This window comes from Heptranchias perlo, chromosome 4 (genome assembly GCF_035084215.1).
Source record: "Heptranchias perlo isolate sHepPer1 chromosome 4, sHepPer1.hap1, whole genome shotgun sequence".
Lineage (NCBI taxonomy): Eukaryota > Metazoa > Chordata > Chondrichthyes > Hexanchiformes > Hexanchidae > Heptranchias > Heptranchias perlo.
Genome location: NC_090328.1, coordinates 68916504 through 68943475, shown reverse-complemented (window position 1 = coordinate 68943475; position 26972 = coordinate 68916504). Strand labels below are relative to the sequence as shown.

Here is a 26972-nt window from a genome sequence, read left to right as displayed (position 1 = left end):
TGCGATATGCACTCGCTGACATCACTGCTTAGAATTAGAGACATCTGTGGATACTGTAAATGTTTGTTTTTATTAAGAAACCTTAGTGAAGGAGCAAGGCCTGCAGTACAGGACATCAACAGGTGGAAGAGAATAGGAGAGGACAAATAATTGAAAAATATATATTCTGAGATCAAAAAGATAGGTAGAGGATGGCAGTTGCAACTACCTCAAGGTTCAGATAATACACAAACACCAGGTTAATTTTACTCTTATGTGGCTTTTTGTATTTTTTAATTGAAAATTTTCATGCAATCAATTTAAAATGATCAATAATACGGTGAGGAGAAGAGTTGGGAGAACTTTTTTTGCACTGAGGGTTGTTGGAGCATGGAGTGCTTTGCCATAGGGAGTGACTGAGGCTGAGACCATTGCATCATTTAAGGGAAAATTGAATAAATGTTTGAAGCAGAGGGAGAGACACGGTTATGGGTTGAGAGAGGCACAATGGGATTAGTTTTGCATTGCTCTAGCAAAGAGCCAACACAGAAACAAAGGGCCGAATGGTCTCCTTCTGTGCTGTAAACTCTTACGGTTATATGGTTCCACGTTAGCATGATCAGAGACACTGGGATAATTTTTAATTTGGGTTGCCCCATTTAAACAGCCTCACTGCCCCGTCTATGTTGGCGCACTGGTGGTCGCCATCTTGAAAGGGGCCTTCCACTGGGTAGCTGGATTGCCCTCCTGTTTCTGAAGATAGTCTCCTTTAATATACAAACCGGGGTCCAATGTACATCATTTTTGACAGATAACTGGATGCACTCTACCCAGTTTTACTGGCCGGGATACCAGAAGAGGCACCAAAAAGGTAGGTGTAAAATTATTTTTGTGGGGCCAAGAAGATCAGGAGCACCCCTCTCGGGTTCCACAAGAATAATGTGGGCCACTGCTGCCTGGGCCCTGCCTCCTCCCAGATCTGACTTCTTGCTGGCTGGATCCGTTTCTGCACCACCTGATATTCCATTGGCCCGGAGCAGTTGAACCTAAGCGGGGTGCCCATTTGGCGCCTGAACCTTGCCGGTGGCATGGTAATGAGGCCCCACCCTCAAAATGGACACAGCCTCCCACCTACAGGAATGGGTAGCCGGCTTTCTGCTCAATAGTTAGAATCTACCCCACTGAATTGTACATTTGTAGAGATACGTAAGAACTATGCTCAGAAATTTACAGCTTGCACCTAATCATATTCAGGGCATTTAGCAGCTTAATACTGGTACCAGTTGCTTGACAATTGCATATATTCTGTTGCTTGGTCACTGCAAGGAAAATCTTGCAACACAAACATAAGGTCTGGAAGATGCCACCCTCCAAAATACTAGGATCACAATGGCCAGAAATTTCCTTGGAGCTGCATCTGTTCCACCGCCTTGGCAACGGGCAGTAATCACCAGGCATTGTTCTGTGATTTTCAAATGCGAAGGATTCGAAAATTTCATTTCCACACCATTCACCTGAGGAAGGAGGAAACCTCCGAAAGCTTGTGGAATTTAAAATAAATTTGTTGGACTATAACTTGGTGTTGTAAAATTGTTTACAATGTTCCACCGCTGTAATTATGCTGGAAGTGCGGGGAAAATCCTTCTATGTGCATGAATGGGCTTTCTGCCGCACTTCCAGTGGAACAGGCACAACTCAGAGGAAATTCCTGGCTAATATTTGTATTTAGTTGAAAGTTCACTGTCTTTGAAGCTACCTGAACTCAAAGACATTTGTGGACTTCACTCAATGTGCAAATGGTAGTGTATAGATTAGATTGATTGAGGTTTTGTCTGGAGCAAAAGGAGATATATGTTTCATATAGACATAAAAAGAAACCTGTTCTGGATTCAGCAGTGGAATTACTTAAAAGAGACCATTCTTGACACCTCTGTGCATGTGTCATGGGACAGAATGTCTAGCAATGGCAGCTATGTGAGGCAAAAGGGAAAAAACCCTTTCGATTATAAGGGAAATATCAGAAAGACAGAGGGTAAAATGTGATCCCCTTAAAATAATCGTCAATTAAACTGTTCCAATATCCAAAGAAGATAATGGGGGAGAACTTGTTCGGAGTGGTGAACCAACACTGCTCGCCACTCCATAGATTTATACTAACCCAGTAACTTACCGCAGTCTTTACGTTGGCCACTTCCTCAAATAGGAAGCGGAGAAGAGCTCAGCGTCAGTTCAGGTGAAGCTAGGACCCTGGGAGAATGGAGAGGAGCACTCTCTCCCCTCGACCATTAAGATCACAGCATTTTTGACAAGCTGTGTTCACTGTCTCTGCAGGCTTGGCTCGTTAAACCAGGAAGTGAAAGGCACAACATTAAAATTAATGTAAAAATGGTTATAGGCAGTGAAAAAAAGAGAGGGTAAAAAATAATTGAATTAAAAAAAGATACAGAAGGGAAAAGTAAAAAAAAAATGTTTAATTAAAAAAAAAATGAATGACCAAAAGCTATTAAAATAAGGAGTAATGAGACTCCACATTTTTAAAAGTTAATTTTTAGTTGTTTGGCAATCATTAAGACTTACTGCACTGTTAAAACTTAGTTTAGACCTGTATTTTTAAGCGTACCAGTTTTGTGGCGTAATTAGTTACTTTCCAGCTGGGCAGATAAGCAAGTTTGCACTTTTTCAATGATTTCTCTGATTGCAGCGTGTGATATACCTTTAATTTGAAGCTGTCACATCACCGGCGAACCAGTAGGAGCAAGTTCCAGATTTCCGTGTTTCACTGCACATGTGCTAATTGAAACTGGAAGGAATGAACTTTGAGCTACATCAAAAGGTTTGACCTAAGATTGTTAGGTAAAACATCTCCTTGGATTGAGTCTTCAGATTCCAACAGCTTCAGATAAAAGTGGTCCCGTAAACATTTCTGCTTCCAAAATAAATTCATCTGGTTCTGCACTGTTCAGAGTATTAAACATGTAATATGAGACTGTGATTTATTGGGGACACAGACTATTCGTAATAAGCAACCCGACTGAATTTGTGAAAGGCCTGTGGCTAAATGCAGACAGTTTGCACTGGAGTGCAACTAAAAACTGTGGCAAAAGTTGAATGATAGACTTCCTATCGGTGTATTATCTGATGGCCCAAGTCTGCCTGATATATTCCTGTTATGTGTGACAGGCACAATATAGGGGTCAGTTCTGAAGGTTCAATCAGCAATGTAGACTTTACATTACATCAGCACTACATTTACTGATTATTTTAATCTTATAATTGCAGCTTGTGAAGAAGATGCAGATTGCCCTCCTGGTTCGTTTCTTAATCCATTTCTTCAGGCAGTTTATCTGTTTGTGCAATATATTATACTGGTCAACCTGCTCATCGCTTTCTTCAAGTAAGAATCACCTGTTAAAAGAAGATGAACTATATCTCCCTTTCTGTGTAATTGCAGAGTTTACCAAATTAAAGAAAGACATCTTACATAGCTAGAAAACATTTTGAAGCCTTGAGATAATCATGAGGTTGAAAAGTAACGTTCAGAATCACTACCTGACAGTTATTATTAAGGCTGAGAGTTCACTGTAAAAATTGAGTTCCTGTATGCTCTTGTACGCTATCTGGATGTACTCCAGTTTATAATAAAGATAAAGGGACCGAAAATCCATGGCAGCTGTGTTCCAGTGTAAGTGCTGGGGTGCACTCACCTGGGACCTCTGCTGCTGATAGTGCCAAACTTTGTGGGTAAGGAGGAGTTCCCTTAAATAGAGATGCATCAGGGATGCCTGTCCGTTCCCAGAACCCACATATCGCAACGCATGTTGCTAACTCTTGTGGGGAGGTGCTAGTTCCTTATCTGGAAAGGAGAGCTAAGTCCCTCGTCCAGCTTCCTTTATAAGAGGACCACTTGTTCAAAATAAAATCACTCTCAATCTTGGAGAGTCTGGGTGATGATCCATTCCTGTAACTCCAGATGGTCCCCACGACTACCAATCAACTGACTGGTACACTGGCTTCATTCAGCGTATTGGCTGCTGATGGTCTGCGGAGCCTTTGAGTGACTGGGGATGCAGGAAATCCTCTCATTGGCAGCCACTGCCCAGCTCCACTCCCTCCAATGTACCCGAGTCTCGGCCTAATTTATGACCTCAAATTAAATTTCAATCAGAAATCTGCTTTCTAATTTGTATTTTTCCTAAATTTAAAACTTAGTCCCTTCCCCATTTCCAACCAGTGAAGAGGAGAGGCAAGGATCCCTTTAAGCAGCTGTGAACTGAAATTAGGAGACATTTAAGCAGTTGAATTAGTAGTGGGAAGGCAAGCTTATGAGCAATTACTGTAGAATTGGACACTACAGCCTGAGGGAACGCTATGGAAGCCCTTCTACAAGGAATCATGGTGAGCAGGGACATACTTTGTGGCACTGATGGCCATATCTCCATCCCTCATTCACCAGGCATGGGAGGAGATGGCAGAATGCAGACAACATCAGTCAACCCCAACAGCTCTGGACTTGGCGGACTCAAATACAGGGCTGCTGCAGTGCACAGCCAGGGAGGTCAGGAGATTTCAGAATCCCAACAAGCTGTCAGTGAAACCCTGCATCCAACCAGCACATTAACTCCTTCCACAAGAAGATCATTTAGAAGGAGTGGTAGCTTAAATGTCACAAAACACAAGCACCGAGAGATAGCACTGAGCAAACTAAAGTTACCAACGTTCACACACAACATAATAGAGGAAATAAATGCACTACATTTGGTTCATTATGATGCAGATTTATTTGTCATTGGTTACGATATAGCAGGAGTATTTATTAGATGGTAATAGATGGCATTTAAAGAACTAAGTATGAAACTGGACAAGTTGGTTTGGGCATGGTTAATTTGCAGAGTGGTTTGCCTTTAAGAAATGCTGTAGCTCCTTGGAAGGCATCTGGAATTAATGCCTGGCATGCATCCTTCCTTGCTGCATTGCTGGTACAGCTGCTAATTCTTCATTGCTATTTTTCACTTTGCTATGGCTTTGCCATCCTGGTTATTGAGATGAATACTGAGGATTTTATTCAGGGCAGTTATGGTGCAGGCAGCAGACGACAATAATTCTGGAAAGGCTGAGCAGGAGACGTGTACTGTGAGGATGTCCCCAATCAGTCCAGGCATGCGAAGCACTGCTTCAAGATCCCAATGGCACAATAGTAGTCATGGTATGAGTTTTGTTGCATCTGCACTCTGCTTTTGTTTGTGTCATGAGCTATGGCTAGATACATCTCCCTGGTGTCATCCTTTCACTCTTAGTTCCCTTTCAAATAAGAATGGCACAGATGTTTAGCTTTAAGTGTCAGCCTTGGTTCATTATTAGCACTCTTACCTTTGAGCCAGAAAGTCATGGGTTCAACCACCACTCGAGGACCTGAGCGCATAATCTAGGCTGACACTTCAGTGCAGTACTAAGGGAGTACTGCATTGTCAGAGGTACCGTCTTTTGGATGAAATGTTAAACTGAGGCCCCATCATCCTGTTCAGATTCCACAGTACTATTTGAAGAAGAGCAGGGACGTTCTCCTGGTGTCCTGGCCAACATTCAACCAACACCACCTAAAACAAATTAACTAGTCAACTAGTTGCTTGTGGGATCTTGATGTGCTCCAATTGGCTGCCATATTTGTCTATAAAACTACAGTGGCCACATTTCAAAAGTAATTAATTGGCTGTAAAGTTCTTAGGGACTTCCCGTGGACAAAAGATGTTCTATAAATGCAAGTGCTTTCTTCTTTAATTAAGACATTGTGAGAGCTTCTAGGGAAGCAGCTATTAATCTGCTCAATTCCATACTGGTGGTCATACACCCTGTCCACATTGAGAAGATACAATCCCTCATAGGACACAGCTTTGTCAGCAAGGACCTGAATGGCAACATGGGTGCAGTCAATGATCCCCTGGCCTCTGGAAAAGTCAACATCCTGTAGAGTTAGGTTCCCCTCTCATGTCATTGCTGGTCAGCGAGGAAAATGAAGAAGTCATTGGCTTTGCTGAATAATGCATCTGTGACCTTCTTGCTGTGTAGCGGAGCTTCAGGAATAAACCTTGCATGTCACTTGATATCATCGGCATCCCTTTCCTGCTCTTGTAGATCCTTCTTTGCCAAGTTCAGTGTTAGTGGAGTATTGAATGCAGTCCTGATAAGTGGACAAAAACCTGGCAAGTGGAAAAAAAAGTGCACCAACGTACTCTGTCAACAGGCCACAGTGTGTCTGATTTGATGGGAAAAAACCTCCACAGAAATGTAATTTTTATGTGAGCGGCTACTTTAACAAGGGAGACTTTATTGGGCTTCATTGTAATTAAATCTGAGTCTATGCTCAACATGTACATTCATATAGGATATAACAATAAGTTTAACTTCTTGCTGCTTTAAGAGTTCCGGTTATTTTTTCCTTTAGCAATGTGTACCATGAGATGAAATCCATGTCCAACAGACTTTGGAAATACAATCGCTATCGCTACATTATGACCTATCATGAAAAGCCATGGCTGCCACCACCAATTATTATCTTCAGTCATGTAGCTCTGCTCATGAGCCGAATTTACCAACGTCGAGCAAAAAATGAGGTGGATCAAGAGGAAGAAGATGTTGGTTTAAGTAAGTAATTAAATTCTTGTTCTAACACCAATATTACAATAATGAATGATGAGTGTTGCTGGTAGAAGTATTATAGGCATGATCTTGTTCTTCATTATGTAGCGATAATTTTGTTCGCAATGGTGCTGTTTCATAAGTAATTTCTGTTTCTACGGTGTTTTGTAAGGAGGACAGTGGCAGTATTTTTTATTTTTAAGTACACATAGTGCTGCTCTTTGCATTGGTGCATCAGTGCAAATCAAGGTTTCTATTCCCATATCAGTAGTTGGAGTCTTCCTAATATTTTATGTGCAGTGTAACGTGAATAATTGCAGGGGTTATTATGGAGTTCAAAGCTGCCAGTTTTCTGGTTTTAAGCTAGCATGGTGATTTGTAAATGAGTTTAATCAATAAGAGGGATCAACGATGTAAATCAGCATGATGACATAGGAACAGGAGCAGATCATTTAGCCCCTCGAGCCTGTTCTGCCATTCAGTGAAATCATGGCTGATCTATGACCTAACTCCATATTCCCACCTTAGCCCCATATCCCTTAATTCCTTTGGTTAACAAAAATCTAACAATCTCACATTTAAAATTAACAATTGAGCTAGAATCAACTGCCATTTGCGGAAGAGAGTTCCAAACTTCTACCACTCTTTGTGTGTAGAAGTGTTTCCTAACTTCACTCCTGAAAGTCCTGGCTCTAATCTTTAGGCTCTGTCCCCTAGTCCTAAACTCCCCAACCATCGGAAATAGTTTCTCTCTATCTACCTATCAGTACCCCTTAATATCTTGAAAACTTCGATCAAATCACCCATTAATCTTCTAAATTCCAGGGAATACTATTCTAATTTGTGTAATCTCTCCTCACAGTTAAATCCTTGGAGTCCAGGTATCATTCTAGTAAATGTACACTGCACTCCCTCCAAGGCCAATATATCCTTCCTAAGGTGCGGTCTAATTAGACTTTGTATGGCTGTAGCATAATTTCTATCCCCTTGTATTCTAGTCCTCTAGATATAAAGGCCAGCATCCCATTAGCCTTTTTGATGATTTTCTGCACTTGTCCATGACATTTTAATGATCTATGTACATAGACCCCTAAGTCTCTTTGGAACATGAATGAATTCTCAATTGTGATGGGTTTGTGAAGAAATATGTCCTGGATTCAATTGGAATTTGACACAGCACATTGGAGCCCTAACAAGCTGCAGCATGGAGTGCTGGATCATTGTTGTGCGCCTACGATCCTTTACATGTTGGAAAGGAAAATCGAGTGGGATGCATAATGGGCGGCCGATCCGCAATCACAAATTTTCCTCCCTCACCCAAAGTGAAAATTACCCCCATAATCTGAACTACTGCACTGTGATGAGGTGTCAGTGAAAGGGCAGGAGCTTCCTCGTAAAGAGAGGCCGGCCTAGGAAGGGAAGGCATTGTCTGAGCCCTTGCCAGAAAGACTAAAAGGTGCCTCCTTGGCCCCTTCTCTTAGGGGGACTGATTTTAATTTTTTTAAAAGTAAGTGCCCCTTTTGTTTTGAGGGCACAGACCATAATCCCGCTCTGGGCCCCTAGGTGGTCCCCACAGCCGCCTGTGGGGCTGGATTTATGCTCGGTCTGACCTAGTGCACCTCTACCGACCATACGCTGAAGGCCCAGGACATGGGGACTCATGACGTAGGGTTTATAAGGGGCGGGATGTGGTTCTCTCCCGCAAGGCTATCCTGAATTTTTCAGTGCAAGGCTGGAACCCGGTGTTTTCGGGTCCCAGCCTAGTTTCCAGCCATTCCAACAGATCCCCACTGAAGTTACATTGGGAGAATACCGGAATAGCTGCAGATTTTCTCGACCCGTGACTTTAACCATTTCAGTTGATCTGCAAAATGTGTAAAAAAGTACTGCTAATCAGCCATACCACCACTGCTGTTAGTTTGGTGCCATCTACTGGACATTGAAGGGTGCTCCATGAATGAATTCTCAATTGAGAATATGTGAAGAAAGTTTGTGAAGTAATCTGTCCTGGAGACAATTGGAATCTACTTTTGCCAAGTTAGAGAGTGGACAATTCTTTGGACACTGTAACAAAGCAAGCATTTGTGTAAAGCAACACAATTAAGTTAGTTGTAACCAAAGAGGTAGAAAGAAGACTGTATATTTGATGAGACCTTTATACTGAGATCATTTAAGGCCATCAATATATTTATGTTCAATCATGAAAGAGTGAGACAGCATTTTCTGTGTACATTAATAACACTTCCTCAGAAGAAGAGATTAGGGATCTAAATTCATCTGGATCTAAGAACAATATTAACAGCGGTGGTGTCTGGTGCTGTAGCTCCTCTTATTTGGGTGATGAGACCATTGTTAAAGCTACAGCCAAAAGCAATATATTGGGCTTTATTTTCATTTTAGGCATGGGTGGAAAACTAGCAGCTGCAGATCCAGTGACTTCAGTGGATTTTTTGATATATATTAATGACTTGGACTTAGGTGTACAGGGCACAATTTCAAAATCTGCAAATGACACAAAACTTGGAAGTGTAGTAAACAGTGAGGAGGATAGTAATAGACTTCAAGAGGATATAGACAGGCTGGTGGAATGGGAGGACACATGGCAGATCAACATCAACATCCTGGGGGTCACCATCGACCAGAAACTTAACTGGACCAGCCACATAAATACTGTGGCTACAAGAGCAGGTCAGAGGCTGGGTATTACTGTGGTGAGTGACTCACCTCCTGACTTCCCAAAGCCTTTCCACCATCTACAAGGCACAAATCAGGAGTGTGATGGAATACTCTCCACTTGCCTGGGTGAGTGCAGCTCCAACAACACTCAAGAAGCTCGACAACATCCAGGACAAAGCAGCCCGCTTGATTGGTTCCCCATCCACCACCCTAAACATTCACTCCCTTCACCACCGGCGCACAGTGGCTGCAGTGTGTACCATCTACAGGATGCACTGCAGCAACTTGCCAAGGCTTCTTTGACAGCACCTCCCCCGCGACCTCTACCACCTGGAAGGACAAGGACAGCAGGCACATGGGAACAACACCACCTGCACGTTCCCCTCCAAATCACACACCATCCTGACTTAGAAATATATCACCGTTCCTTCATTGTCGCTGGGTCAAAATCCTGGATCTCCCTACCTAACAGCACTGTGGGAGAAGCTTCACCACATGGACTGCAGCGGTTCAACAAGACGGCTCAGAACCACCTTAAGGGCAATTTGAGATGAGCAATAAATGCTGGCCTTGCCAGCGATGCCCAGATCCCATGAACTAATAAAAAAAAGATGAAATTTAATGCAGAAAAGTGCGAAGTGATATGTGCACAAATCTTTGAAGGTGGCAGGACAGGTTGAGAAAGCAATTAAAAAAGCACACAGGATCCTGGGCTTTATAAATAGAGGCATAGAGTACAAAAGCAAGGAAGTTATGATGAACCTTTATAAAACGCTGGTTCGGCCACAACTGGGGTATTGTGTCTAATTCTGGGCACCGCACTTTAGGAAGGATGTGAAGGCCGTAGAGAGGGTGCAGAAAAGATTTACTAGAATGGTTCCATGGATAAACTGGAGAAGCTGGGGTTGTTCTCCTTCTAGCAGAGAAGGTTGAGAGGAGATTTGATAGAAGTGTTCAAAACCATGAAGAGTTTAGATAAAGTAAATAAAGAGAAACTGTTCCCATTGGTGGAAGGGTCGAGAACCAGGGGACACAGATTTAAGGTGATTGGCAAAGGAACCAAAGGCAACATGAGGAAAAACTTCTTTACGCAGCAAGTAGTTATGATCTGGAATGTGTTGCCTGAAGGGGTGGTGGAAGCAGAGTCAATCATGGCTTTCAAAAAGAAATTGGATAAATACTTGAAGGGAAAGAATTTGCAGGGCTACGGGGAAAGAGCGGGGGGAATGGGACTAATTGGATTGCTGTTATAAAGAGCCGGCATGGGCTCGAGGGGCTGAATGGCCTCTTTCTATGCTGTAACCATTCTATGGTTCTATGATTCTATAATGGAAAGGTACATCAAGCGGGGCATATAACGGGCAGCCGTTCGGCACCCGCCAACTTTCTGCTTGCGCCCAAACTAAAAATTACCCCCATTGAGGGAAAACTAGTTGTTGCCCATAGGGTGGGACAGTCAGAGTAAGTCCTTGCAGCTGTCTATAGAGCAGCATGGTTAGAGACCTGGAGCAGGTCGTCTAGCTGCCACATCACCAGCAATGGCATAAGATGCATGATGCATAAGATGCATCGGAAGACCGTGAGAGAAAGAAAATAATAAATACCTTCAAAAAAGAAGAATCACCTGTTTGATGCCGAATATTTAATCAATTTAGTAAATAAGTGAAAAATCACTATTTTGTTTTGAACAGAATTGTATCTGAGTAAGGAAGAGTTGAAAAAGCTTCATGACTTTGAAGAGTTATGTGTTGAGAAATACTTTCATGAGAAGAATGAAAATCTTCATTCAAGTGACAATGAAAGAATTAGAGTAACAACTGAAAGGTGAATCTGCAGCAGTTTCCTGATTTATTGTATTATTGGTAAGTTTTCTACTCATTAAGGTGAGGAATGTCAGTACTGGGAACGTTTTTCACCCAGTGTCAGCATCAAGCACTCCCAGGTCAGGTATAGTATAGCTAACTGCAGAGTAATGCTCACTCAACTCTGCCCCAAAAATGTGCCTTGACTCATCCTCAGAATAACACCCTCTACTGCACCATTATGATACTTCCAATCTTCACACCAGGCATTCTTCCAGTGTCCTTATGTGGTGCTGAAATAGGGCAGTTTTGTGCTTTAAGCCTGTGCCTATTATGAACTTAATTGAGACTCTAGATCATTCATGTAGGCCCTTACTGGCAACAAGGAGAGGAAATTTTCATCCATCAGTCTGGGCTAGATTAAATCCATGTCTCAAAGGTGAAAGGGCCGTGTGCTAACCCATTGCAACAACATCAACAATAATAACTTGCATTTATATAGCGCCTTTAATGTAGTAAAACATCCCAAGGTGCACTATCCAGTCCCCGTGTATGAGTTTTAAGTTAACTTGTGGACAAGCTTACTGCACATTGTGAGACTAAAAACAAGTTTCTCTTGTTGAACATATTCTAGCTGGTGAACTTTATTTTTTTGAAACAAAACCTTTAAGTAGTTAAAAACCTTTTGGTGGGTTTTGTTTATTCCAAGTTTTGTAAAGGCAGAGCTATCACCAGTATGGACACTGGCTGGCGCCACATGTGAACCACTTCTGCCCCTGACACCCTTCAGATGAATTCAAAAACTGTCCTCTATATTATTCCTCTTGGTATTCAAAAAAGCATATTGCATGTGCAACTATTCTTACACGATGTTTTTTTTCTCTCTTGGTGGTGAAATTAAATTTTATCTCAGATCACAGCACAAAGCATTTTCACTGAAAGGCAGTGAGCATAGATCTTGTAGGAAATAAAACTATCGCACTGTCGTCTCATGGTTCCTGGATGAACTATCGAATAATGGCAGAATAGTGGCAGTATTGATCAAAGTAAACTATTATAGCACTGGAAATGAATGATGTAATTGAGGGGTCAAATACAGAATCTATTTGGTTAGAATTAAGGAACAATAGAGGAGCTATTAAGCTACTGGGTGTATGCTATAGGCCATCAAATAGTGGGAAGGATTATAGAGGAGAAAATTTGCAGGCAAATTACAGAAAGATGAAAGAACTATAGCGTAGTGATAATGGGGGACTTCAATTATCCCAATATAGACTGGGACAGTAACGTATAAAGGGCAAAGAGGCGGAGGAATTCCTGAAATGTGTACAAGAGAACTTTCTGAAACAGTGTGTTTCCAGCCCAACCAGGAAGGAAACAGTGCTGGATCTAGTTCTGGGTAATGAAGTGGGGCAAGTGGAGCATGTTCCGGCGGGGGAGCATTTGGGGAACAGTGATCATAATATCATTAGGTTTAGAATAGTTATGGAAAAGGACAAGAAACAATTCAATGTGAAAATGCTTAACTGAAGGAGGACTAATTTCAGTGAGTTAAAAAGGGATCTTGTCCAGGTGGATTAGAATCAAAAGTTGTTAGGCAAAACAGTAATTGAACAGTGGGATGCCTTCAAGGAGGAGTTGGTTTGGGTACAGACTAGGCACATTTCTACAAGTGGGAAAGGAAGGGCATCCAAAATTAGAGCTTCCTGGATGACTAAAGATATAGAGACTAAAATGAAACAGAATAATGAGGCTTATGACGAATGTAAGGCTCATAATACAATATAAAACCAGGCTGAATACAGAAAGTACAGAGAAGATCTAAAAAAGGGAATAAGAGGGGCAGAGACAGACTATGAGAATAGATTAGCGGCTATCATAAAAGGAAACCCAAAAGTCTTTTATAAACATATAAATAGTAAAAGGGTAATGAAAGGAAAGGTGGGACCAATTAGGGACAAAAAAGATCTTCTTGTGGAGCAGAAGGCATGGCTGAGGTACTAAATGAATACTTGACATCTGTCTCCACTAGAGAAGAGGATGCTCCCATTGTAGCAGTAAAGGATGAGGTAGTAGCGATATTGGGTAGGATAAAAATAGATAAAGAGGAGGTACTTAAAAGATTGGCAGTACTCAAATTAGAAAAGTCACCTGGTCCAGATGGGATGCATCCTAGGTTATTGAGGGATGTAAGGGTGGAAATTGCGGAGGCTCTGGCCACAATCTTCCAATCCTCCTTAGATATGGGGACGGTGCCAGAGGACTGAAGGATTGCAAGTTTACAAAAGGGGAGAGGGATAAACCCAGCAATTACAGGCCAGTCAGCCTAACTTCGGTGGTTGGGAAACTTTTGGAGACAATAATCCTGGACGAATTTGGAAAAGTACGAGCTAATGAATGAAAGTCAGCATGGATTTGTCAAAGGAAAATCATGTTTGACTAACTTGATCGAGTTCTTTGATGAAGTAACAGAGAGGGTTGATGAGGGTAATGTGGTTGATGTGTATATGGACTTTCAAAAGGCAATTGATAAAGTACCACATAATAGACTTGTTAGCAAAATTAAAGCCCGTGGGATTAAAGAGACAGTGGCAACGTGGATAGGCTAGGGGACAGAAAGCAGAGAATAGTGGTGAACGGTTGTTTTTCAGACTGGAAGGAAGTATACAGTGGTGTCCCCCAGGGGTCGGTATTAGGACCACTGCTCTTTTTGATATATATTAATGACCTGGACTTGGGTATAGAGGGTATAATTTCAAAGTTTGGAGATGACACGAAACTCAGAAATGTAGTAAACAATGTGGAGGATAGTAACAGACTTCAGGTGTACATAGTCAGACTGGTGAAATGGGTAGACACACGGCAGATGAAATTTAACATGAAGAAGTGATACATTTTGGTGGGAAGAACAAGGAGAGGCAATATAAACTAAATAAGGGGGTGCAGAAATAGGGAGACCTCAGGGTGCACATACACAAGTCTTTGAAGGTGGCACAACAAGTTGAGAATGCTGTTAAAAAGGATATGGGATCCTGGACTTTATTAATAGAGGTGTTCAAAATCATGAATGGTTTTGATAGAGTAAATAAGGAGAAACTGTTTCCAGTTGGCGGAAGGGTCAGTAACCAAAAGACACAGATTTAAGGTGAGCGGCAAAAGAGCCAGAGGCAACATGAGGAAATTTTTTTTAACAGTGAGTTGTAATGATCTGGAATGCACTGCCTGAAAGGATAGTGGAAGCAGATTCAATAGTAACTTTCAAAAGGGAATTGGATAAATACTTGAAGGGAAAAAGTTACAGGGCCATGGGGAAAGAGTAGGGCAATGGGGCTTATTGGATAGCTCTTTCAAAGAGCTGGCACAGACATGATGGGCCGAATGGCCTCCTTGTGTGCTGTACCAACTATGATACTATGAATGGCACTGCCTGGTGTAGCACCAAACCACAAGAACCAGACATTCAGGTTCAAATCCTGCAAAAATCTTTCTGGCTCAAAGCCTCAATTACAGCCTGGACCCCGGTGGTCCCCATGTCTGCTAGTGGGCCAGCAAGTGTGACTGGTCTGACCAGGTGTGCCTCTGCTGACTATATGCAGGGTCCCTCTGAAGGCTCAGGGTGCAGGAATTCCCAGTGTAGGGAGTTACTGCCTTGGCCCCGCTCCGCTTATGTCAATGGTCTTCTAAGGGGCAGGTGAAGTTTCCGTCATCACAAGCCCATTCCGGAAGGTTCACCGCCAGATCAGAACCTGATGTATCCAGGCCTCGGCCTAGTTTCCAACTGTTCTGACCTACTCCCGTTGAAGTCATGGTGGGAATATGTTGGAACGTCTACAGATTTTTGTAACCTACTACTTTATTGCTTACTCTCAAACATCCCTCAGTCTATATAGTGTAGCAACAATATACTTTTCATAAAGTGCCTTTCAAGTCAAAAAAAATCTCAAGGTGTTTTTCAGAAAGAACAGACAGGAAATAGGGGAGCTGACTGCATATACAGTCAAAGGGGTAATTTTTTGGGGGGAGGTTTTGAAGCAGTAGAGATATAGCAAGGCATGATAGATACTAGAAAAATGTTTGAAACAAGAACATTTAAACTACCATTAAAGTTAGTTTTGTCTCTTGAATTGGTGCTGCAGGCAGGCTAAATCTCTGATTGGGGTGTAACTGGAAAACCTCTGCCATTGGACTTATCATCCATTAGAGAAGATTGGCGGATTCAGATCCAACAACAACTTGCATTTATATAGCACCTTTAACATGGTAAAACGTCCCAAGGCGCTTCAGCAGGAGATTCTTAGTTGGCTGTTTCAGAAAATGTGGTAAACTTAAGGAAACAAAATGGCTAAAATATGTCTTATTTTCTAGAGTTGAAGAAATGGCTATGCACTTGAAAGAAGTAAATGAGAAAGTGTATTACATTAAGGAATCTCTGCACTCTTTGGACAGCCAGCTTGGACATCTGCAGGACCTCTCAGCCCTGACTGTGGACACTCTGAAAGTGATCTCCGCTGTAGATAGTTTAAAAGTGGATGAAGCATTCCTAGGGAACAACACAGAAAACAGTGACTTTCGAAAGCTGCCACATAGCTGGAGCAACGTGATCCACCTGAATCCCTTGGACAATTTTTCTGTTGAGATTCAAGCGAAGCAAAATTATTATAGCACCCCACCTTCACTGCTTCGGAACTTAACGAACAGCCAAAAGCCGTCAATATGTTATCACAATACAAACATTGTACCTGAATCACCCGAATCAGAAAAGCAGGATGATAACAAGCAGATGTCACTTATTGACCAAACGCTTTCTAAGCAAAAAGAGTTGGAAGATGATACTATCATGTCAGAGGTGTCATCTGAGCCCACTTCACCTCATAATTATAGACAGTTACTCTTAGTCCCCTCGTCTCTTGAAAGCCCTAAGTATACAGAAGTCCGTTTTAATATGTCACTTCCGAGCACTCCGACATTGACCAATTTAAACTCGATTGGTGAGAAGCGAGAAAAGAGCCCATGCAGCACACCAGTCCAATTTAGCTTTCAAACGATCGTCCCTGACCAGAATGAGGCTGAAGACCATCATGAGAAACAATGGGATGTTATTCATCTGTCACCTGTGAGGACTGATGGGAGGGTAGATAAACTTTCATTGAGCCCACAAGCTTCTCCCATTGTTAGTGATGCTTCCCTATTATCAGATAGTCACAGTGAAGAGATTGAAGGTGGGTACGTCAACTGGGCATTCAATGAAGAAGATGAGCCAGGGATCTTCAGTACAAGTTTGAAGAATCAAAATAAAAAGTGTGTACATTCTTTATTCAATACTGACTGTAACTGTATGGATGATGGGACATGTCATACTCAGGTCAAAACATCTCACTCCTTCTCATACAACTCAGACAGATCTGGACATAGCAGTGATAGTTTGGAGTCTTTCTCAAAGCACAAATATAGCAGCATTTCCTATTGGATAAATCCACTGAGAAGAAACAGATGGTCTTTCCGAAGGAACAGCTTTAGGTTCAAGATTCAGAAGGAAGAAAATCTGTGGCGCGGAAGTAAAATTAAAGGTGTTTATTCGGATTATATTTTGTCATGTTGCCAATGGGCAAAAGTCTATAACCTCAAGAAACCAAAAGCTAAACTTAAGAGTGATTTTTTTCATCATTTGAGTTGTTAATATGCAGACAAACATTGCAGTAAATAATGCTTTAGCTGAAGTACTGAAACAGGATATTTTAATGGGCGCTGGAGGTGTGTGGCCTTGTGAGAATTGGTCCATTTGATTCCCAATACTAAGTAGGAAGACTGGTATTGGAGGTGGCATGCACCTGTCCAATCCATGGTAATTTAAAGGAAGTAGTGAATGTGGACATGTACTTTCATATGTATTGGTTTAGCTTTTGGTCGTGAAGATGGGAGGAGATTAGTGACTTTGTGCTGGATGTATTTTCATCTAGCAGCTTAGTCCGTAGCTTTGTATGGTTGGGTTTCTGTCATAAACATGGACATCTGGAGGAAATAAGTATTTTTTTCCTGGCCCATTACCCACAATCTTTGGCATCTATAAATATTAGGCTTGACTATGCCAAGGAACATGGATAAGAAATACTACCATTTGAACTTATATTTTACATATTTTAAGGGGTATGGTAGTGCAGTAGTTAGGATACTAATAATGCAAAAGCCTGGACTAATAATCTAGAGAACGTTAGTTCAAATCCCACTACGGCAGTTGGTGAATTTGAATTCAGTTTTTAAAAAAATCTGGAAATAAAAAGCCTGTTAGTAAAAGTGACGATGAAACTATCGGATTGTTGTAAAAAAATCAAGTGGTTCACTAATGTCCTTTAGGGAAGGAAATCGGTTGCCCTTACCTGGTCTGGCCTATATATGACTTCAATCTCACTCCAATGTGATTGATTCTTAACCACCCTCTCAAGTGGCCTAGCGAGCCATTCAGTTCTTAGGGATGGGTAATAAATGCCAGCTTTGGAAGCAACACCCAAGCTGTGGATCTTTGCAATGGGACTCTAAATTGCATAGAGATTAAATAGCACCTATGGGTGTACCAGTGTATCTGCAGGTTCTGGAGGATTAAACAAGGCATGCAAAGTAGTTACATTTACACCATAGGCATTCAAGATGGAGTAACCCTTATGCTGCCTCAAGCATATACAGGCAGAAGCAATCAGACATGGACATGTCTGAGGAAGGCTCCATGCAGGGATTATGACTCACGAGGGAAGCCATGACAGAACTGTGCAGTCTCCTGCAGCCAGACCTTGAAATCACTCTGAAGACAGTGACGGCTCTGTGTTATAAATTGGATAGCCAAGTAGTGAAGGATAGAGACTGGTCTTCAGTTGCTTCCAAGCCTTTACTCACAGAGATCACCCTTGCACATACACCACACCCTAGATAAGCTCTTATATAAAAAGGATACAAGAGAGTCCCCAATTAACACATACCACCTGAATACAATTATCACTAATTGATATAAATCACATGATACAATTAACATCCTGTCAGTAGCTGTCAAGGTCACTGCTGCCTTCATTTTTTTGCCACTGGTTGTTTCCAAGTATCATCAGGAGATATTTGTCAAATCTCACAGCCAGCTGTGTCATGCAGGTGATAGATATATTGTGCCGGATTTTGCTGTGAGCGGCAAACAAACGGAGGCAGACGTTCATTAGACTTACATTTGCCCATTGACTTTCTATGAGCTTTTGCACGACAAGTTCCTATAAATTAGAGATCCAAACAGCACGGCACCCTCTACAGGGCATCTGGGACCTGTATGAACAGGGCAAGCAGCTGTGTATCTCCTTAACCAATCAGATTGATTGGTTAAGGAGATACAGGTGGTGTGTGTTAATTGGGGACTTCACTTGGCTATCCAATTTATAACACAGAGCCGTCACTGTCTTCAGAGTGATTTCAAGGTCTGGCTGCAGGAGACTGCACAGTTCTGTCATGGCTTCCCTGACACCACAATCAGATTGAAGCATTGTTAATAACAGCGCAAAGTCAGGACAGGAAGTGTAAGTTAGAATAGTGAATTCAATGTCAAATAGGTACAGAAAGTAAAATAAAGAGAGGGAAAGAAAGATTGAATAAAGAGACAGAGATAAAAGAGACAGAAAGAAAAGTAAAAAAATATATATATTTTTAATGTTTAACAATAATTAATACCTGAAGGAATGAGACTCCACACATGTAAAAGTTAATTTTCAGTGCCAGAGAGTTGATTGGCAGTAATTAAGACTTACCACACTGTTAAAAGGGTACTTCGACTTGACTTAAATATTGATGGTGAGTTTAGTCCGTATCTATCAGGTTGTGGGGGGGGGGGGTGGGGGCAGCCAGACAGCCAGATGTCATTTTCGTGCAGCTTTTGGAGGAGCATCGCATTTCAGCCAGCAACTTCCGTATTTCTGCATTTAACTGCGCATGTGCGGTTGCCAGAAGTTACTGTCCAATTTGCACATGAATAACGGTGAGTGCTGTTAGAGTCACCGTTATTTTTACAGCAAAATCCAGCCCATTGTTTTTTCAGACCAGAGATTTAATTAATTTCCCCATAGAAACTAGTCAATAACACAAAAAAGCCTTCTCATGCAAGTAGGTAGAAGAGAACATATGTTGGAATGAGAAAGATGAGAGAAGTTGTGTGTCACCCAAGTGCCCAGCCAACCAGCCACCTTACGTAAGCCTATGAACATATTGTAGTGTGTTTGGTGTTTATAGCTTAATAAGTGTAAGGGTACAGTGTAAGCACATTGGTATGATACCAATACAGGGTGCCCTGCAAAAAATATGACTTTCCTGTGCATTTTCATAGTGAAGTTATCTGAGTGCTGTGTATAATTGCTCTATGATGTTACACCATACTTACAGTGTGAGAGGCTGTAAAAGTAGGCATAGTGTGAGCACACTTCACTTGTGTCAACCTACAAACCTTGGAAAAGCTGACAAACAGCTTTAAAAAATCTGCAATATCTCCAAAAAAAAAACTGGCAGCTCAAAAACAATGTACAATTGTAAAATAATCAAGGTCACTGCTTCAAGGTGACTGAATGAGTTAAATCATGTTAAAACATGACCTCACTATATAGTGGGACATTGACCAACAACCCTGTAGATGCATAAAGTGCTGAACGCGCAGCAATCTTGCTGCCACTGCCACAAAACCAGGATATCGGCCCCATATTGGCATCATGTAATGTTTTGTCTCATCCAACATTAATTTATCTGGGCTCAAAACAGCTTCACTCTAGTTTCCTTTTTTTAGCTAAATGATGGTAAAGCTGTAGTCTTTGTATTGTGGAATCAGTACACTGAATTTATCCCATTATAAAAATGACAAATAATCTTCAGTGCTTGTATCAATAGAGACCTGTCTATGTCATGTGTGGCATCCATATTGCCCTCAAGAAAAATTTGAGCCTTAAACATGGTTTCATCTGGCTCCCATCTTTTTATTGGTCAGACCATCCTTTTATGCCCTGCTTGTGACAAAGTTTAGAAGTCATCTCACAAGATCTCATTCTGTCCTATATAGTCTTTAATGTAGGTATTCTTCCCCTCTTTAGCCTTTGCAAAATCTTCACAGCTTTGCCACTCAATGAGGTCAAAAACAAAGTCACGAAATGGTGGGAAAGCATCGTTCAGAGGACAAAAGAAACTTCCAAAGCTCCAAGTACCGGTGGGTAAGAGACGATAAAGATGTACACTTAGTGACAACCAAAAAGATACTGTGGTATATTTTAAACAGACTGTTTATCTTTAACATCTGTATACAGGAGTGTTTACCAGTGTGCTAAATACTGGTTTTGTGTATAAGGGCCATACACCACTGTTGTGTGTATTGGAGTGTTTTACCTGTGCAAAGTATATGAACATGCCTTTTCTATTGGCCTCCCCACAACATGCATCACTATCCCTTACTGAAAGATTGGCATGGTAACCTGCTTCCAAGCCTTGTCAATACTGTTCTGTAGTCAGCTGCAAGGAGGTGCATGAGAATGACCTGTTCCATTCATTTCTGTCCACTCCAAGGGAAAACATGTGACCTCTGGTAAGTGCTTTCTTACGGCAGCATTAGTATTAGCAGTCTCACTCAGAAAGGTCACAGGGCCAGTTGATGTGCAAATGGAGAGTGCCATATGTGTGCAGTAAGGGAGGTAGGACAAATTGGGGATGATTTTCACTGGTATGGCTGGGTGAAAACAGGGCAGTAGCGTCTCTAAAATGGTGGAGAAAACCTTACCACCCCATTTCCGCTCCCGATCTGTCCGATGCCAACTTTGGAAGGGTCTATCGCTGGATGGCCTGAGAGCCTGCCTGAGTAAGGCAGCAGACCGTTTTAATATGCAAAACGGGGACCTATGACATACATAGAATCCCATTTGCCATTGTAGGACACAACTGGGTGGAGCAAGTGCTGTGAACGCTTTGCACATTATCAGCTGGCAGTCCAGCTGATGAGGAGCCCACAGGTAAGTCTGTGTTTATTTTTATGGGGCTGGGAGGATCAGGACCGCTGCTTAGGTCATTTGCAGACCAGGAAATGCTGATGGTGCCTGCTCCGCTCTGGGCAGATGAATTACGTGGATTAATCATGAAACAGGCGCAGGGCCCTTATATCCATTTTGAAATGAGGCCTAAGCTTATTTCAGGCGACCACTAGGGCTGCCTAAAAAAAGGCTTTAACGAATTTAGCAGCGACCTGGACGCATGTGCAAAGCAGGGCCTTCACACTGCTACATATGTCATCATTGCACCTGTTTTACACCCGTCAACGGGGGCAACGTTGTTGAATTTCTAACCAAATATGTTATGGCATGTGTCATATTACACTGTTGCAAGCAAATAGTAAAAATTTGCCACTTTTTTATGACAGTGATGCCCCTTTAAGTCTTTGACTAATGGCTTAAAAACTATTAAGGCAGACATACTTCATTTATTTTTTCTATTTTTTACGCACCAGCATAAAACATTCCTTCATCAGCATTAAGAAACAATGCAGTGGATAATCTCATCTGGGTCATATCATTTCATCATCAACTTTAATAAAAATCAGACTCCAGACAGAAACCCGAGCCAATCATGACCTGATTGGATTGACTGAGTCTGGCTTGTATTTCTTGGAAAGCGTTGGGATTCTCAGTTCTGCAAGAAATCTGAACCTGGACTGACAGAATTCTTGTGATATTTACCAGATTTTCACTCATACCACTGACTGACGGTTATTTTAATGCTCTAGTGCTGGCTTTGAGTTGGATGGAATGTGGTTAGTTTACGTTGTGCTGAATTGAATATGCAGATGGGGGTTGGAGAGTTTATCCCTAATGTAAACTTTCTGTATTTGTTTCACCTAATAAAGTGCTCAATGTGGTTTGTTGCAGGTAATCACAGTAGATGGGTGCTCTCTGAAGAGTTCTGACTCAGCTCAACAAAGCAATGCTGGAAGCGAGAAGAATATGGATGAGAAGGAATGTAACAAAAACTGGTTAACTGTCTCCACTTTCAACCAGATCAGTATGTTATTTTACAGATCACTTGCATGTTAAAGTGGACGATTAATAGAAGATGAAACCTTATGTAATCACATTAATTTTGGGTAACGAGGACTTATACGAGTGTTATTTTTCCATTATAATGAATGTGATAAGGACCTATTGCCAGGATGTGGCTCTTTTAAAATTTGTCAATTAGGGTGCATTTGCATTGCAACAAAGACCAGTAGCTGCAGTTAAAGTTTCAGCTATCTTTACATTGCTTGTCTCCTGCTTGGCTGGAACTTTAACTGTTCTGGTTAGGAGGGAGCACTGCACATATTCGTAGGCAGAGCAAGCAAGCAAGCAATTACTCTTAGACAGCAGAGGGCGGTAGTATTGATGGTCCATCGACTGTATGGCCTCATTCCAAGCATCAGAGAGTTCCATTGGATCGTTACTGATCTGATATAGCCAGGTTAACTGAGGATGACTCCCTGGTCGCCTCCAATCCGAAGTAGTTTGGTGTCCCTTCTTGACCTCGATTCTGATCTTTGGCTCACCTGACCTTACTCAATCGACCACGTACGCATCTATAAGAGTAGAATTTTTTGTCTCATTTTTGAGCTAAATGTAATGGTCTTTTTTATGGATTATATCTCCTTAGGTTTCCAACCCCATTTTATGTGAGGGACATGAATTTTTTGCATTAAGTGGATTTTTGGGGATTGTCTTATGCACAGGTCACCTTATATGTAAATACATGGTAAATGTATAGCACATGGAATATGGAATGCTTATTTGTTGAAGGTTTGTTTCTGCGAGTTCTTTCAGTAAAGAGTTAGACTACCACTTAGAGACTTTGGGCTCAATTTTTTTGGGAAATTGTGGGTGCGTTGGGGGCGGTGGGGGGGGGGCTCTGAAAATCGCAGAAATCCCATTCAGGTTCGGAAGCCGGCTCCGGTAACATAGGTCACTATATATGGAGGTCTACAACACTGAAATTCTTGCCCTGTGCTTTGCTTCAGCAGGTTATGAGGCAATCAGTTGTTCAAATCAAAAAGTTCATGATCAAGATGCCAACTCAATAGCAAAGCCGTACGGTGACGTTTTGAGGACACCATTTGAGGTGATGTATTGTTGTGCATGTTTTAATGAACAACAAACCATGTGACTTACTGTGGACAAATTAGATTTGTAGCTTTTCTTCACACAACTGGGAACGAATTAGTTTTATTTGCATAAAAATGTTACTTCCGGGTTTCGCATCTGGCAGCCAGCCTGATTGACAGGTTGACTGGCTGCTGGGCAGGAATCAGAGATAAGGGAGGGAAAGATCGTGGACCGTGGAGTACATGGGGGAGGTGGGATTGGCCATGGAAGACATCGTGGGGGGGTGGGGGGATTGGAGGTAGTCGTGGAGGACATCGCAGGCCGGGAGGTGATCAGGTCAGCAGAAGATTGGAGCAGTTGGAGGAATGGAGGTGTCTTGGCCATCGGGGGGTGGGGGGAGAGTTGGCCATCGGTGGGGGGGTCGGATGTGGGGGGGTCCACCATCAGGGGGTGGGGGTCCATCATGGAGGTGGGGTGTTGGCCGATCACGGGGGTCCGATTGCGCCAGGTGAGCTTGTTGGGCCTGGATGAAGCACTCTTGCTCCTCCTGGCCCACAAGTAGTGCAATAAAGGCACTCACATCATGGATCCGGCCCTTCTCGCCTATCCTAACTGGGTTAAACCTGGAAGTCGGCACGTTGGAGCAGGGATGCAGACCTGCTGAAGAATTCAACTATTACTACTATCCACCCGCCCCCAGCTCACCTGTTCTTGGGGGTTAAAATTACCCCCCCCCCACCCCGGTCTCAGCTAGAATAGCAGTCAGGGTGCGACAATCGTCCTCGGTGTCCCTGGGGAAGATAGGGGGAAAATCTGTCACAATTTCCTGCTCCTTATCATTAGCTGGGGACCTCTGCTGGAAATATATGTAATTGTACATCAAGTAAGGAGAGAACCTGCCAGAGTATGTGGGGTAAAGGGGAGGGCATCTAATTTACATTACCCCCCAGCAGGTGCCCGTTCCATTGGAGGCACTCCTCGGGTGCTCACCTTGCCCCATAGGCTGGAAAGACCAGCAAGAGGTGCCTGTCTTGGGGGTGGGGAGTGTGCTTGGTGCCTGGGAAACGTTTACTCTCGCCCGAAGTTGCCTGCTTACCAGTTATAAATATTTTTTAAAATTGACCTTGCCACCTTTGGGGATCCAAGCTACAATCCTGCCCTGGACCCTGCCCTCCCACTCCAGGTGGGGCCCACTTTGGCTCCTTAGAAAGCCTTTACGGCTTGTCTCCCTTAAGTGTACCAGCCTCCAAACTTACTCTGGATTCCCGTGAGGCCAAAGACTCAGGAACTCCCAGTGTAGGGAGTTCCAGCTCCCTTCACATCAATGGCTTTGCTTGAGGTGCGCTGAGGCTGTGTTCCTAAAGAAAGCCACAAGAAATTGCTGTGCAAGAGTCGACGCAATGTATCTGGGTCCAGGCAGAGTTTGCTGCCATTCCACTGGAGTTACAGCGGGAGTCTGCTGGAACAGCCAAGGAATTCCAGCCCCTATATTTTCAGTTGTTCATGAAAGGTCATGCAAGTAGATTTTGCATCCAAATATTTAACTATCATTTGGGAGCCAAGAGGCATGAGGGACTTGTCAGGAAAAAAGTGGCAACTAACAATAATTGCCTGCTATCTTTTGAAATATATTTTAAAAAAGCTCGGCATAAATATTCATCCTTCGGGGTGACTGCTCTCCAGTTGATGAGAAAACCTTTCTTTCCCATCTTTAATACAATCTGTTAAATAGTTAGTGTATGATGCAAGACAAACATTTCTGAATCTTACTATTTTCTTTTTCTGTGCTGTTGGATTTGTGGGCTGGTTGTGTCCCTCAGCTAGTACTCGGTGTTGTGTAAACCGAGTTGTCCACGACAACTTCTGATTAGTAAAGATAAACAGAATGAAAAAATTTACTCCATGATGTATAAAACCGAGTTAATGGAAGCCTTTCTCAATTTTCAGGATTTGGCTGAAGGTTCATTTTGGCAGAGTAGAAGTAACGAAAGTAACCTAAGTAGGAAATCCTCGTGAGTATTTCAGTGATTTTCAATATTATCAGCCCACTTTGATACTATATAGGTGACCACTTTTATTAATAGGGCAGAAATGACTTTTCTTTAATATGATACCCTTTTTCCTCTGGCAGATACTTCAATTTAAAAAAATTTCCAACAGTTCCTACCTGCCAAACAACACTAGGTCACATTACATATCAACAGTCACTGCAATCCAATAGTTTGCTTGCATTAAGACTGGCCTTCAAAACTGATTCATTGTATGAAGTGCTTTGAAATGTTTGCTCATGACAAGGTACTATATCAATACTAATTTTTTTTAAAATGTATTATTATATGGAGAAATGGGAGCTGGCTGCCAAATGTAACTTAAAGGTTACATTTTTAATATAAATCACACCAAGGTACTTTACATACAACAATTGTTGGTGGCAGGATCATAAATGTAGATATTCTCCTGCTACCAATGCTAGTTTAGGAGCGTTGCTCCTTTAAGGGATCAGTGTGTACTGCTGTTTTGTTTTTCTCTGTTGCTGTGGTATATCTCCCATCCATAGCTTACCGATTTGTTAGTATAAAAACCTGGGTTATAAGCGGCATATAGTTACTGTCAGTTCCAAACTAACTTTAGTAAAGATGATGAGTCGTTAAAATAAAATGCTTTGGGGTTTGATTGGGTAATTGAAAAAAGTACTAATTCTGTGTGCTTTTAGTTTCTCCCCCTTACCCTGGAGGCATTGATTCACGTTTGGGTATAGCTCCGCAGGTGCCAGGCAGTATTCTGGTATATTGACCGAGCACCCTTTATTTATGTGTAAGCCTAGAAAGTGAGTGTCAGCAGGCTATCTGACCAATCCTGTCCTCACATAAAGTCCACATGTGCGCAGGGGTCATTGTAATCGGCAATAGAAATCCTATCTGATTTTTCTTTCACCCCTTCTTAGCCCAGGGAGGCCTATTGTAGCATTCCAACCACTACCCTGCCTGAGATCAATTGACTCAGCACAGATGGAGGATTGAATCTGGAACCTTCTTGGTCTGCATGACTCAGTGCTACATCAGGCAGTGTACTTACCCAATAAACCATTGGAGGAGCTTTAGTTTTACATTTTTATTTTTTGCTACGAGAAAAGTCAGAAATGAGAAAAGACCATTTAGCCCATTGAGCTTTATCCCTCTAACACATTAACTTTCCCATTATTGCATCTAATTGTATTTTTGAATAATCATAATTGGCAGCCTCACTGAGAGGGGTCGACCACATCACCTACAAAATGTGGATAAGGGTTTCAGTGGTGGTGGGGATGATGTGGACAATGTTATGGAGGTGAGGTGCAGCACAGTTAGATGTAGAATAAAACTCCATCTACTCTGTCCCAGTAATATATTTCAACCCCTAAACCTCAGAGGAGCATAAATGTAATATTTTCACAGGTCTCACATCATTTATTCTGTGGCTCCTCGCATCGAGACAGTCAATTAGTGCAGAATTAGTGACAGTTTTATCCTGGAGCCCATGCCCCCTAGGAGCTAGGTTGAGACTAACCAAACTCATTTCACATAGGGCCCTTACAAGCAGAGGAAACGTTCATCCTAAAAGTCTGAGCTGTATTTCAAAGCCTTACCTGTGGCTGAAATCAGGCCTGTTAATCAAAAAATGATAAACATTTCGAATAGTCTACTGGGCATTGGGGTTATTCAAAAATTGAACTAAATGCCATTATGGAGAGTTAATATGGTAGAGGGATAGGATGTGGGATTTGAAGCTC

General features: G+C 42.1%; 1 protein-coding gene across 5 annotated transcripts in view; it reads left to right on the top strand.

Annotated features, from left to right (window-relative positions):
- The window catches only part of trpm6 (transient receptor potential cation channel, subfamily M, member 6), a 149864-nt gene that overhangs the window by 95745 nt on the left and 27147 nt on the right, over positions 1-26972 (top strand). For 4 of the 5 annotated variants that reach the window (XM_067983082.1, XM_067983080.1, XM_067983083.1 and 1 more), the window contains 8 exons: positions 3259-3373; positions 6419-6618; positions 10980-11112; positions 15456-16657; positions 20186-20298; positions 22001-22133; positions 23119-23219; positions 25151-25215. In XM_067983082.1, the coding sequence (XP_067839183.1) occupies positions 3259-3373; positions 6419-6618; positions 10980-11112; positions 15456-16657; positions 20186-20298; positions 22001-22133; positions 23119-23219; positions 25151-25215 (2062 nt within the window). The remainder of the gene's footprint in view (positions 1-3258; positions 3374-6418; positions 6619-10979; positions 11113-15455; positions 16658-20185; positions 20299-22000; positions 22134-23118; positions 23220-25150; positions 25216-26972) is intronic. The other variant, XM_067983081.1, reaches the window with a different exon arrangement.